General features: G+C 44.2%; 1 protein-coding gene across 1 annotated transcript in view; it reads right to left on the reverse strand.

Annotated features, from left to right (window-relative positions):
- sorcs2 (sortilin-related VPS10 domain containing receptor 2) overlaps nt 1-14542 on the reverse strand; it is a 228044-nt gene that overhangs the window by 7219 nt on the left and 206283 nt on the right. The window contains exons 15-26 of the mRNA XM_076972128.1: nt 13633-13753; nt 13235-13368; nt 12847-12975; nt 11892-12063; nt 11356-11542; nt 10342-10475; nt 10114-10237; nt 8018-8130; nt 7690-7812; nt 7275-7374; nt 3371-3473; nt 2900-3057 (exon numbers count right to left, since the gene is read on the reverse strand). Coding sequence (XP_076828243.1) covers nt 2900-3057; nt 3371-3473; nt 7275-7374; nt 7690-7812; nt 8018-8130; nt 10114-10237; nt 10342-10475; nt 11356-11542; nt 11892-12063; nt 12847-12975; nt 13235-13368; nt 13633-13753 — 1598 coding nt within the window. The remainder of the gene's footprint in view (nt 1-2899; nt 3058-3370; nt 3474-7274; nt 7375-7689; nt 7813-8017; nt 8131-10113; nt 10238-10341; nt 10476-11355; nt 11543-11891; nt 12064-12846; nt 12976-13234; nt 13369-13632; nt 13754-14542) is intronic.

The raw sequence follows: 14542 nt of genomic DNA on the forward strand, positions 1-14542 counted from the left end.
CCTTAAATTGTACTACCTGCACATTAGACTCAGTTCCCTCAAAGTTATTAAAAGAGGTATTACCAGCTGTAACTGAACCTCTTCTAACTATAGTTAACTCATCCATTACAATAGGTCACATGCCCAAATCATGTAAATTAGCAATTATCAAACCTCTGATCAAGAAACCAAATCTTGATCCGACTGTGCTATCTAATTATAGACCCATTTCAAACACATCATTTATATCTAAGATCATAGAAAAAGCTGTTGCCCAGCAATTATGCCTATAAATCTGCATAGGAATAACACATTTGAAAAGTTCCAATCTGGTTTTAGGCCCCATCACAGTACTGAAACAGCATTAGTTAAAGTAACAAATGATCTCCTCCTTGCATCAGATCAAGGCTATGTATCACTGTTAGTGCTTCTTGATCTTAGTGCAGCTTTCGACACAATTGATCATAGGATCTTGCTAGAAAGGTTAGAACGCTGGGTTGGAGTCTCAGGCACAGCCCTTTCATGGTTTCAGTCTTACTTAACAAATCGCTATCAGTTTGTAGAGCTCAATAATATTTCATCCAAACGTACAATGGTTAAATATGGGGTCCCGCAAGGCTCCATCTTAGGACCACTATTATTTACATTATATATGCTACCATTGGGCACAGTTATAAACAAACATGGTGTCAATTTTCACTGCTATGCGGATGACACTCAACTTTACATATCAGCCAAACCCGATGACAAACTCGGTTTAGGAAAAATTGAGGCCTGTGTAAGAGATATTAAATGCTGGATGTCTCTAAACTTCCTACAATTAAATGAGGACAAAACAGAAGTTCTCCTTGTGGGCCCTAAGGCCGCAAGACAGAAAATTCCAAATTTAATGCTTAATCTTGCAGACTATCCCATTACACCTGGCACAGTAGCCAAAAACCTAGGCGTCATACTCGACTCCGACCTATCATTTGATAAATATATAGATAATACTACTAGGATAGCTTTTCTACATCTCTGCAACATTGCCAAATTAAGAAATGCATTATCACAGGATGATGCAGAAAAATTGGTGCACGCCTTTGTTAGCTCTAGACTAGACTACTGCAATTCACTACTGTCAGGATGTTCAAATAGGAATCTAAATAAACTTCAAGTAGTTCAAAATGCCGCAGCTAGAGTTCTGACCAGAACTAGAAAATTTCAGCATATTAGACCAGTCATATCAGCCCTGCATTGGCTCCCAGTTAAATTTCGTATTGATTTTAAAATTCTATTATTAGCATATAAAGTACTACACGGGCTTGCTCCTGAATACCTCCAGGAACTTATTTCCTACTATGAACCCCCACGTCAACTAAGATGACAGGGTGCTGGTCTGTTATTAGTTCCACAAATTAACAAGGTAACAGCAGGGGGAAGAGCCTTTTCTTATAAGGCCCCCCAGCTTTGGAATAATCTTCCTAAATGTGTCTGGGACTCTGACACAGTCACAATCTTTAAATCTAGGTTGAAAACCCACTTATTTAGTCTAGCGTTTGATAATTAATATCCCCCTTAGATAAAGGTACAGATCCAGGGGTTCATAGACGAAGGGTTTTATGGTAGACTGGGGTGCTGGTGCTGTCATCCTGTCACTGCTCGTGGTCACTCAAGTTTGTTGACAGTGCAGTGGACGGATGCCATTGTCTCAGAATGCCCCCAAGCCTATGTTACCTTCTGGTTCTGCCTTTTTTTTTAGCTAGGCTGTAATAATTTAACTTAGTGCCGGAGTTGCTGCCACACTCCAGAAATGTTTATAATTTACCTGTCCTGTATATGTCCTCATACAGAGCTAATTTTCCCTGTTTCATTTCTCCACATGGCTGCCCGCCTGCTTGAGGAATAATGAAATGAGGAGAGACAAGCGATCCATCCTGGGCCGGCCACCTCCTGCCTAACCGGATGCCTACACCATGATGGGCATTATTACATCTTTTTCGGTCTAAATGGACATTATTGCATCTTTTACATTCTGTCTACATTCTGTCTATATTGTTGTTGTTGTCATGGTGACCGGTGTCGGCCAGAGGAGGATGGGCTCCCCCCCTGAGTCTTGGTTCCTCTCAAGGTTTCTTCCTCATGCAAAAAACTAGGGAGTTTTTCCTTGCCACTGTCGCCCTTGGCTTGCTCACTGGGGGCTAGGACTCGGCACTTGTAAAGCTGCTTTGTGACAACAACTGTTGTAAAAAGCGCTATATAAATAAAATTTGATTGAATTTGATTGATTGAATATAACTGTCATCGCCACTGACAGTAATAATATAACTGTCATCACCACTGACAGTAATAATGTAACTGTCATCGCCACTGACAGTAATAATATAACTGTCATCGCCACTGACAGTAATAATATAACTGTCATCACCACTGACAGTAATAATGTAACTGTCATCGCCACTGACAGTAATAATATAACTGTCATCACCACTGACAGTAACAATGTAACTGTCATTACCACTGACAGTAACAATATAACTGTCATCACCACTGACAATAATAATGTAACTGTCATCACCACTGACAGTAACAATATAACTGTCATTACCACTGACAGTAACAATATAACTGTCATCACCACTGACAGTAACAATATAACTGTCATCACCACTGACAGTAATAATGTACCTGTCGTCACCACTGACAGTAACACAACAATCACCACCACTGACAGTAATAACGTAACTATCATCACCACTGACAGTAATAATGTCTTCACTCCTCTCTGTTTCACATCCGACATATGACTTATAATTAAGCCAAGTAATGCTTTCAAAGTGACATTATCAGACATGAGTAGTTCCCAGTTCTGTACAAGCAGAACTGATTAAGCTGGGCTCGGTTAATAATGATGAACTGGTAGGCAGCAGGTCGGTTCTACCTCGTCCGTTTCCCAGAGTCTGTGAGTCCAGGTCATCGTCGATAAACTCCTCCCCCTGGATGATGTTTCGTGTGTCATCTCCATGACTGACAGGGCTGGTCATTTCCTGTTCCTTCTCATTGTGCATTTGGGCGTAGACATTGCGGCCTGGCAGCTTCCTGAAATGCAGCAAGGCACCATGGCTTTTGTAGTTCCTGTTAGTTTTGTAGTTTGTTTTGGGTTATGTTACAGCATGACAGTCAGAGAGAAAGAGAAGCATTTGCAGTGTGTGTGTGATGCAACATCAGTTGTAGACAAAATAACACATCCCACTGGAGAAGACTGCAGATCCACTGGGAAACACACGTCCGAGTGTACCGTGTCCCAGCTTGTGGACAGCCTGTCCCAGACAATGTGTGTCAGACGGAGGGACAGTGAGGGACACAAACACCTCTGATTGGATTAGGGCTGAAATGCATGTCAAAGATTCACCTTTTGAATTTGTAGAGGAGGAAGACTCCAGTGGAGAGGAAGGAGACGAGGAGTAGAGTTGCCAAAGCCCATAGTACAGGACTCACTGCACTCGTGTGAGAGCCTAGACAGAAAACACACATACAATACGGAGGTGACACCAGCATCCAAATCTACATAAACTATTTATTATTTCTGCCAATATGTACACCATTCACAAATTATGATAAACATAAACGCAGAAGTATAAACTGTTTAAATGCAAAACCAACTCGTTCCACACAGAAGAGACACACACTGTCTGCCACCCCACGAGAAGAACTGCAGCGGACGCCAAAACCGTGAGGCAAACAAACAGTGTTGGAATTTGGCCAGTCACAGTAGTCCTGTTGAACACATACATGCCAACTTCTGAACTACTGTACCCACAATGCAATATTTGTCACGGTTAGCCCCTCCCACAGCTGTCACTCATGTATGTTTTTGTTTTGTTAGCCATGTGCATGTGCTAGCCCCTCCTAGTTGTTCTTTGTGTTTATGTCATGTCTCTGCGTCTTGTTTCATGTTTGGACTCCGTCTCTGACCTGAACCAAGCTGCCTGTACCACCCTGATTACAAAATTTCTCGCTCTTCCCAGTGTTTGTGTATCTGAGAGCACCATGTCCTTCACAAGAAATGCAGTTTTACAACCAGGGCTACAGGTCAGCTGTGTTTGTCATTTATTTTCTTTTAGGGCGTACTCACACTAGGCACGGTTTGCTGGATCCGTGCTGGGGCCCGGTTATCCCCCCTCCCCACTCCCCCTCTGGCCTGCACTCACACTCGCTTCAGCAACCCGGCCCGAGCACGCTTACGTCATCACAACGCCGCTTTATTTGGAAAAAAGCGCGCTCGCACAACACTATAGAGTTCACGATTCTCTTTTTATTGTATTTTTGGAGTCGTTTTGGGAGTGCAGAAACACGGTGCAAGCACAGATTTATCGATAATTTAACACAACGATTGTCTGCTAATCGCTTTGCCGCTATGACTGTTTAACGTGAGCGTCGCATCACTGATGTCATGTTTGAGTTCCAGCGAAATGAACCAATCAGACGAGGCACCAAGCGGGCCCGGGCACGGATAGCGCTCACACTAGAAGCGAACCGTGCCCGAGTCCACATGAATCGTGCCCTGGCCCACCTCTTCAAAGCGGGCCCGAGCACGGTTAACTGATCCGGGCCCGGGCACGGTTGGAGCGCTCACACTAGCCAAACGAACCGTGCTTCGGCAGGCAACCGTGCCCGGGCCCGGATCACAGAGCCTAGTGTGAGTACGCCCTTAGGTTCTATCGATTTAGCTAGCCAGCTCATATCCAACTCAGCAGTCCAATTCTAGACAGAGTTTATACATTTTGTAATTTGAATGTCCTGAATTTCTAGAATTGACCTCTAACTATATGGCTGTACTGACTGACTCAAGCACTGGTGCTATGAGCCCCATGAACGTGGCAAAGAGAAAGGGAGCAGCAAACAGGAGAGAAGTCACACCGAGAGACAGGGAACAGGAGAGAAGTCACACCAAGACACAGGGAACAGGATAAGTCACACCAAGACACAGGGAACAGGAGAGAAGTCACACCAAGTGACAGGGAACCCACCGCTCTCGGTTACTCTGGAGTCACTGGTTATTAACCCTTAAAAACACACCAGTATAACTTTATTCTTTAGTTACATAGTTTCTTTATGTGTCTAATGTCTTAAGTTTTATATGTCTTAAGGTTATTTTGTGACTTGTAGTAGTGTTAGCACTGTAGTACCAATGTTGTGCAATGCATTGTAGTGTGGTAGTGATATTGGTGTAGTGCTATTACACAAGTAGGTGTAGTGTTGGTGGAGTTTGTATGGTTGTAAGTGTAAGCATAGTAGTGTAAGAGCTGTAATGTTAGTGTGACAGTGCTAGTATTGTGTAGTGGTATTAGAGTGGTAGTGTTAGTGTAGTAGTGTTGGTATAGTGGTAATAGAGTGGTAGTGTTGGTGTGGTAGTGTTGCTATAGTGGTATTAGTGTGGTAGTGTTGGTGTAGTGGTATTAAGAGTGTTAGTGTTGGTGTAGTGGTATTAGAGTAGTAGTGTTAATGTGATAGTGTTGGTATAGTGGTATTAGAGTGGTAGTGTTAATGTGGTAGTGTTGGTATAGTGGTATTAGAGTGGTAGTGTTGGTGTAGTGGTATTAATGTGGTAGTGTTGGTGTAGTGGTATTAAAGTGGTAGCGTTGGTGTAGTGGTATTAAAGTGGTAGCGTTGGTGTAGTGGTATTAATGTGGTAGCGTTGGTGTAGTGGTATTAGAGTGGTAGTGTTGGTGTAGTGGTATTAGTGTGGTAGTGTTGTTGTAGTGGTATTAGAGTGGTAGTGTTAGTGTGGTAGTGTTGGTGTAGTGGTATTAGAATGGCAGTGTTAGTGTGGTAGTGCTGGTGTAGTGGTATTAGGGTGGTAGTGTTGTTGTAGTGGTATTACGGTGGTAGTGTTAGTGTTTGTGTTGGTGAAGTGGTATTAGAGTGGTAGTGTTTGTGTGGTAGTGCTGGTGTAGTGGTATTAGGGTGGTAGTGTTGTTGTAGTGGTATTACGGTGGTAGTGTTAGTGTTTGTGTTGGTGTAGTGGTATTAGAGTGGTAGTGTTAGTGTGGTAGTGCTGGTGTAGTGGTATTAGGGTGGTAGTGTTGTTGTAGTGGTATTACTGTGGTAGTGTTAGTGTTTGTGTTGGTGTAGTGGTATTAGAGTGGTAGTGTTAGTATTTGTGTTGGTGTAGTGGTATTAATGTGGTAGCGTTGGTGTAGTGGTATTAGAGTGGTAGCGTTGGTGTAGTGGTATTAATGTGGTAGCGTTGGTGTAGTGGTATTAGAGTGGTAGTGTTGGTGTAGTGGTATTAGTGTGGTAGTGTTGTAGTGGTATTAGAGTGGTAGTGTTAGTGTGGTAGTGTTGGTGTAGTGGTATTAGAATGGTAGTGTTGGTGTAGTGGTATTAGTGTGGTAGTGTTGGTGAAGTGGTATTAGAGTGGTAGTGTTTGTGTGGTAGTGCTGGTGTAGTGGTATTAGGGTGGTAGTGTTGTTGTAGTGGTATTACGGTGGTAGTGTTAGTGTTTGTGTTGGTGTAGTGGTATTAGAGTGGTAGTGTTAGTGTGGTAGTGCTGGTGTAGTGGTATTAGGGTGGTAGTGTTAGTGTGGTAGTGCTGCTGTAGTGGTATTACGGTGGTAGTGTTAGTGTAGTGGTATTAGAGTGGTAGTGTTAGTGTGGTAGTGCTGGTGTAGTGGTATTAGGGTGGTAGTGTTGTTGTAGTGGTATTACGGTGGTAGTGTTAGTGTTTGTGTTGGTGTAGTGGTATTAGAGTGGTAGTGTTAGTGTGGTAGTGCTGGTGTAGTGGTATTAGGGTGGTAGTGTTGTTGTAGTGGTATTACGGTGGCAGTGTTAGTGTTTGTGTTGGTGTAGTGGTATTAGAGTGGTAGTGTTAGTGTGGTAGTGCTGGTGTAGTGGTATTAGGGTGGTAGTGTTGTTGTAGTGGTATTACGGTGGCAGTGTTAGTGTTGGTGTAGTGGTATTAGAGTGGTAGTGTTAGTGTGGTAGTGCTGGTGTAGTGGTATTAAGGTGGTAGTCTTGGTGTAGTGGTATTAGGGTGGTAGTGTTAGTGTTTGTGTTGTTGTAGTGGTATTACGGTGGTAGTGTTAGTGTTTGTGTTGGTGTAGTGGTATTAGAGTGGTAGTGTTTGTGTTGGTGTAGTGGTATTAGAGTGGTAGTGTTAGTGTTTGTGTTGGTGTAGTGGTATTAGAGTGGTAGTGTTAGTGTTTGTGTTGGTGTAGTGTTGGTGTAGTGGTATTACGATGGTAGTGTTAGTGTTTGTGTTGGTGTAGTGGTATTAGGGTGGTAGTGTTAGTGTTTGTGTTGGTGTAGTGTACCTGCGTCTGGCTCTGCCAGCGTCACCAACACTCTCTGCCCCCCTCTCACAACGAAACTCACATTGTTCTCTCTCAGAGCCTGTTTTAGGGTAGAGACACGCTAAACACATGCATAAACACACACACACACACACACACACACACACACACACACACACACACACACACACACACACACACACACACACACACACACACATCTATAAGAGCTTCACCAATCTTTAGCAAATGTCACAAATTCTTTGTGTGTGTGTGTGTTTAGCGTGTGTGTGTGTGTTTAGCGTGTGTGTGTGTGTTTAGCGTGTGTGTGTGTGTGTGTGTGTGTGTGTGTGTGTGTGTGTGTGTGTGTGTGTGTGTGTGTGTGTGTGTGTGTGTTTAGCGTGTGTGTGTGTGTGTGTTTAGCGTGTGTTGATACCTTATCTACAAACACACTCCTTTTGGCTGGTAGATCCTCTGGTAGTAGAACATATAGCCGTGCTGTTGTGGGTAGACCAGGTTTCACCATGGTAACCAGAGACTCCTGAGGAACACCTGTGATCTGCAAACAGTGGGTCAAATCTGTTTCTATAGAAACATCAAAGCTCAAACTTAAAACCAGTGTGTCAATGTGTCGATGAACACAAAGACGATCTGACAACGATCCGAGTGTGTGTGTGAGTGCAAGAACCATGGCTGTGTGTGTGTGTTAGAACGTGTTTGCAGGAACATTGGCTGTGTGTGTGTGTGTGTGTTAGTGCAGGAACCTTAGCTAGCATGTTGGTGACCACCTGGCCCACGTCCCTCCTCCATTCTGGGATGTTGGGGTTGAAGCGGTCCAGATTCTGAGTGAACCTGAGAGGAATGACTTGGAAATTATCTGTAACAACAAAGACATAGGTCAAAGGTCAAAAGCCACGCAATTCTGTAAATCTGCAAACATTCTCTGTAAAGTTCAGATGTCGGCAAACGGAGTAGTGGAACAGTGTACTCCTGCACCCCAATGACCTCCGGCTCAGCTGTGCACGGAAGACTAGCAAACGCTAAAGTCAATCAATCAATCAATCAAATTTTATTTATATAGCGCTTTTTACAACAGTTGTTGTCACAAAGCAGCTTTACAAGTGCCGAGTCCTAGCCCCCAGTGAGCAAGCCAAGGGCAGCAGTGGCAAGGAAAAACTCCCTAGTAATATAAAACTCCCTCATATAAAACAGAAGACTAGCAAATGCTAAAGTCCTCCTATAAAACAGAAGACTAGCAAACGCTAAAGTCCTCATATAAAACAGAAGACTAGTAAACGCTAAAGTCCTCATATAAAACAGAAGACTAGCAAACGCTAAAGCCCTCATATAAAACACAGAAGAATAGCAAACGCTAAAGTCCTCATACAAAACAGAAGACTAGCAAACGCTAAAGTCCTCATATAAAACACTGAAGACTCGCAAACGTTAAAGTCCTCATATAAAACACTGAAGACTAGCAAACATTAAAGTCTTCATATGAAATACAGAAGACTAGCAAATGCTAAAGTCCTCATATAAAACAGAAGACTAGTAAACGCCCTCATATAAAACAGAAGACTAGCAAACGCTAAAGTCCTCATATAAAACACAGAAGACTAGCAATCGTTAAAGTCTTCATATGAAATACAGAAGACTAGCAAATGCTAAAGTCCTCATATAAAACACAAAAGACTAGCAAATGCTAAAGTCCTCATATAAAACACTGAAGACTAGCAAATGTTAAAGTCCTCATATAAAACACTGAAGACTAGCAAACGCTAAAGTCCTCATATAAAACACTGAAGACTAGCAAATGCTAAAGTCCTCATATATACCTAGATATTATAAAAACAAGAGTTGTTGTCACAAAGCAGCTTTACAAGTGCCGAGTCCTAGCCCTCAGTGAGCAAGCCAAGGGTGACAGTGGCAAGGAAAAACTCCCTAGTAATATAAAACTCCCTCATATAAAACACTGAAGACTAGCAAACGCTAAAGTCCTCATATAAAACACTGAAGACTAGCAAACGTTAAAGTCCTCATATAAAACACTGAAGACTAGCAAATGCTAAAGTCCTCATATAAAACAGAAGACTAGCAAACGCTAAAGTCCTCATATAAAACACTGAAGACTAGCAAACGTTAAAGTCTTCATATGAAATACAGAAGACTAGCAAATGCTAAAGTCCTCATATAAAACACAAAAGACTAGCAAACGCTAAAGTCCTCATATAAAACACTGAAGACTAGCAAACGCTAAAGTCCTCATATAAAACACGAGACCTAGGTATTATAAAAAAGAGCCAATTTTTATATGACAAATAAAAGGCTGGACAAAGATGTAGTAGAATACCAGTAGAAACAACCGCTATCAGGTTATGTAAGGTCTGTATCTGGCACTCTGGCTACCTCTCTGAGATCTGACGCCCATCATGGAAAGTTCCTGAACTGGTAAGAGCCTACAGGACCTGAGTGAATCCTCAACCTACACTCACTCAGCACAGAGCTAGTGCTTCTGGGGATGCCTGGCAAACTCCATCTTTTAAATAATGAATCCAACAGGGCTATATTTAGATAAGGACAGGTTTGAACACTACGCCAAAGTTATAGTAACTAGTATGTGTGTGTGTGTGTGTGTGTGTGTGTGTGTGTGTGTGTGTGTGTGTGTGATAGAGAGAGAGAGAGAGAGAGAGAGAGAGAGAGAGAGAGAGAGAGAGAGAGAGAGAGAGGTGAAGGTGAAGCAGAATGATGGTGCTGATTGTGTAGGGGTCAGGGTGAAGAGTGCAGGGGTTAGGGGGCATGATTTAGGAGGCAGGGGGCAGGGGGCTGGGTGTAGGGGTCAGGGGGCAGTGTTTCTTCTCACCATAAACGTGAATGATCTTGCTGTCCTGCACTGAGGAGCGTCCGTTGGAGGCCTGCACGGTGACAGACACCTGGCCCTCTTCAGGAAACCTGGTGAGCAAGCTATTCTCCAGGGTCAGTTTTGGCTGGTAGGACCAGAGAAAAACACACACACAATAAATATGAAGACTTGGGAAAGCTGGTGATCGAATTTTATAAAAAACACATAAATGCATGAAAACAGCACCACCTGGAGGCCATCCCCAATCCACCAGTAGAAGACAGTGAGATTAGCATCTGCCGGAAGGACCACGGCCGTTAGATTCACTTCCTGGTTCCTCCCTGCAATAGGAGCCACTTCCAGATGGACTTCCTGTAGAGGAGCTAAATATACGGAGGAAGATGAAGAGTTAAATCTGCTGTACTGGCACCAATATAAGGAGGAAGATGAAGATGAAGAGTTAAATCTGCTGTACTGGCACCAATATAAGGAGGAAGAGGAAGATGAAGAGTTAAATCTGCTGTACTGGCACCAACCAATGACAACATTTGTTGTTTGATTTAATCTCTATGAAAACATGAAATAATGCATTTTATCTCTTAAAGTTCCTGCCTACTGGCTGAAAGACGTTCTGAACTCCATTAACCTTTTCAAAACTTCTCAGCTTTTCAATTTCAGTTCTGGTCCACTCATAATACTAAATACTAATACGTAATACTCATAATACTAAATACTAAATATTAATATGTAATACTCATAATACTAAATACTAATACGTAATGCTCATAATACTAAATTCTAAATACTAATACATAATACTCATAATACTAATACGTAATACTCATAATACTAAATACTAATACGTAATACTCATGATACTAAAACAGAACTTGTCTGTGTTGTAAATGATCTTTTTCTGCCGTCTGATTGTTGTTTTACGTGATCTTATTGCAGTCTGCGGTACATCGTAACACTAATATCTTGAATTTCCACTATTAGCCTGACAGGCCCCGAGGCCACGTTCTTGGACCTTTGTTGTTTATCATTTACATCTGGTCACTTGAAAGATTTATCTGTCATCTCAAACTTCTGCCATCTCTGAACTGATGGTTATTGGCACGAACCAGCCATGTCAGCCTGCTCCCTACTGGCTGTAGAAACACAGCGGCCCTTTTTGACCTTTCATCTTTGATATTCCATCCATCCATCCATCCATCCATCCATCCATCCATCCATCCATCCATCCAGGGCCAGGTGACTCACTGGTGACCTGGATGTAGAGCACGGCTTGCTCCAGGCCTGCTGAGTTCTGGGCCAGCAGGCTGACCCGGTACACGCCGGGCCTGTCGTAGCGGTGCTGGATGGGCTCGTCCGCTAGCGTCAGGTTGTCGTAGATCGCACGCACTCCATCCCACAGGTTCACCTGGTACCTGGTGCTGTAGGCGTCACCCTGAGGAGGGGCGGGGCAGGAGGGGGCAGGGCAGGATGGGGTGGGGCAGGAGGGGGTGGGGCAGGAGGGGGCAGGGCAGGATGGGGCGGGGCAGGAGGGGCAGGGCAGAAGGGGGTAGGACAGGAGGGGGGCAGGAGGGGCAGGGCAGAAGGGGGTAGGACAGGAGGGGTAGGACAGGAGGGGGCAGGAGGTGGCAGGAGGGGGTAGGGCAGGATGGGGCGGGGCAGGAGGGGCAGGGCAGGAGGGGGTGGGGCAGGAGGGGGCGGTGCATGAAAGGCTCTGAAGTAGAAACATTTTAATCTGGTGTGATAATAATTAGCATTCTCGTTGAGCCACACATTTCCTGTACCTGTTCCTGATGGACGACGAAGGTGATGTCATCACCAGGTGCCACGGTGAGCATCTGTCCTTTAATGCCCAGCTGCAGACCTCTAGGGGGCAGCAGAGGGCAGGAGAGCTGCTTGGTGCTCTGCTCTTTATTGATCCCTCCTTCACACATGTTAGAGACCACCTTACGGTAGCTATGGAAACAAACATACTGTGTTAGGGTCGTCACTGTTGAATTATGTTTGTGTTTGTAGAACTGTACAGGTGTACCGATCATATCACATATTATAGTGGGACTGGTTACCCTCACTTGTTGCAGTACTAAAACTAAACTGTAGGTGGCAGTTCTTCTGAAGAAAGATGCATGCACACATTTCAGGTTCTTCTATTACACTTCACATGGACTAAGATGTGTGTTTAGAGTTTATACTGAACTAGCAGTGTGCATATGTGTGTGTATGTGTGTCAGATCCAGTCTAGTGTATATATATATATATATATATATATATATATATATATATATATATATATATATATATATATCCTCATGACAGTCTGTGCCTCATGACTGTATCTGTGAGAGTGAGTCAGGTGACTTTGCCTCTCCAAGCAAGTCCAATAAATGGCAATCAGAATACAGAATACTCATTATCTCCACCACAGAGGATCAAATTACCATATTTCTACACTGTGTGTGTGTGTGTGAGTATGTGTCCACTGTGAGATCAAGATCTTGATTCTTGACCGTCACACTCTGCTTAAAACAGCTGAAGTCCTATTTCTGTGTGTGCATGTGCATGTGTGTAGGTGTGTAGGTGTGTATACATATACAGATGTGTGTCTCTCCCTGTGTGTGTGTGTGTGTGTATGTGTGGTTTTATGTGCGTGTGTGTTTCTGTTGTTAATCAGTGTTAGAAGGCAGTTCTGTGTGTGTGTGTGTGTGTGTGTGTGTGTGTGTGTGTGTGTGTGTGTGTTACCCGGTGCTGGTCTGGTAGGTGTGTCCTATATGACAGTTGTCAGGTGGGGCATTAGGATTGTGCCAGAATTCAGCATAACACAGACGACCCTCCACTCTCAGACTGGGAGCACGCTCAAACCCGTAGTCACTACGACGACAAGACAGCATCTTAGTCACCACGACAACAACACAGCATCTTAGTCACCATGACACAGTCTCAACACAACCACTTCAGCCACTACAACACAACATCTCAGACAATACAACACAACGCTAGCCCATCTGGTTAAAAACACACTTAAAATCATTAACACATTCACACAATTATCATTTATCTACAGTGATCTACAGTAATGAGAGAGCTGTGTGAGCTTCCCCAGGGCTGCCAGCAGGGGGCGGTGCAGTACCAGGTGAAGTCTTTCTCGGTACATTCACAGGGCTTAGTGGTGAGCGCAGACGTGTAGCTCTTTCCTTTAACACACAGAGACGACGTCTTCCTCTTCCGGAACGTTCTCTCCTGGCCCATGATGCAGCCATCTCCCTGGGCAAAGACAACACAGATTCAGGCGTAGGAAACTGCAGGAAGGCGAGTTGGTTAAACAGACGAGGTGAAGGGGTGGTGTCCCATAGCAACATGTTCAGGTGGTCCAACAGAGAACGTCAAGGAAATACAAACACGGACTTACAGGATTACAGGCAGGACAGACAGGTGGATAGACAGACACACAATATAGACATGCAGGTGGTTCGGAGGACGGTCAGACAGAAGGACAGACAGACAGAAGGACAGACAGACAGACAGTACCTGGAGGTTGGTGAGTTTCCAGGAGGTGTAGTCGTCTTCTGTACACTGCCTGGGGAAAGACTGACGAAAATCCACCTTCACCAACTCCCAGTCCGAGCGGTAGCTGATGTGGCCAAACACCCTGCACACACAAACACAATTAACACACACACACACAAACACACACACACACACACACACAAACACACACACACACACACACACACACACACACACACACACCTCAATGAACGAACACACACACACACCTCACAGAACGAACACACACACCTCACAGAACGAACACACACGCCTCACAGAACGAACACACACCTCACAGAACTAATACACACCTCACAGAATGAACACACACCTCACAGAACGAACACACACCTCACAGAACGAACACACACGCCTCACAGAACGAACACACACGCCTCACAGAACGAACACACACGCCTCACAGAACGAACACACACGCCTCACAGAACGAACACATTTTCTACACAAATACACACACACACACACACACACACACACACACACACACACACACACACACACACACACAGGCAGACACAAAGGGTTTGAAGGATGTGTCAGTGTGGTCTTTCCCACTGATGAGACCATCAGTCCCAAACCCCGGCATCGTGAGGGATAGCTGCTGTCTTCCTCTCAGAAGAACAGGGAGAACTTCTTTCTCCCAGCATGCTGTGCTCCCACGGAAGGAGAGAAGACCACCGTGTGCACACAAGCAGTCACACAGGCGACTGTAAGTCATTAGTGTGGGACTAATGAGTTCTGGTCTCCCTGTGGGTCTCAGTGGCCTGTTTGTCTTTTAAACTTCACAGCTAAACACAAAACACAGCACCTACCATAGAGGCCACACAACCGCTCAAACATCAGATGATCACTGCTGCCACTAGAGGGA

Source organism: Brachyhypopomus gauderio, chromosome 14 (assembly GCF_052324685.1).
Source record: "Brachyhypopomus gauderio isolate BG-103 chromosome 14, BGAUD_0.2, whole genome shotgun sequence".
Taxonomy (NCBI): domain Eukaryota; kingdom Metazoa; phylum Chordata; class Actinopteri; order Gymnotiformes; family Hypopomidae; genus Brachyhypopomus; species Brachyhypopomus gauderio.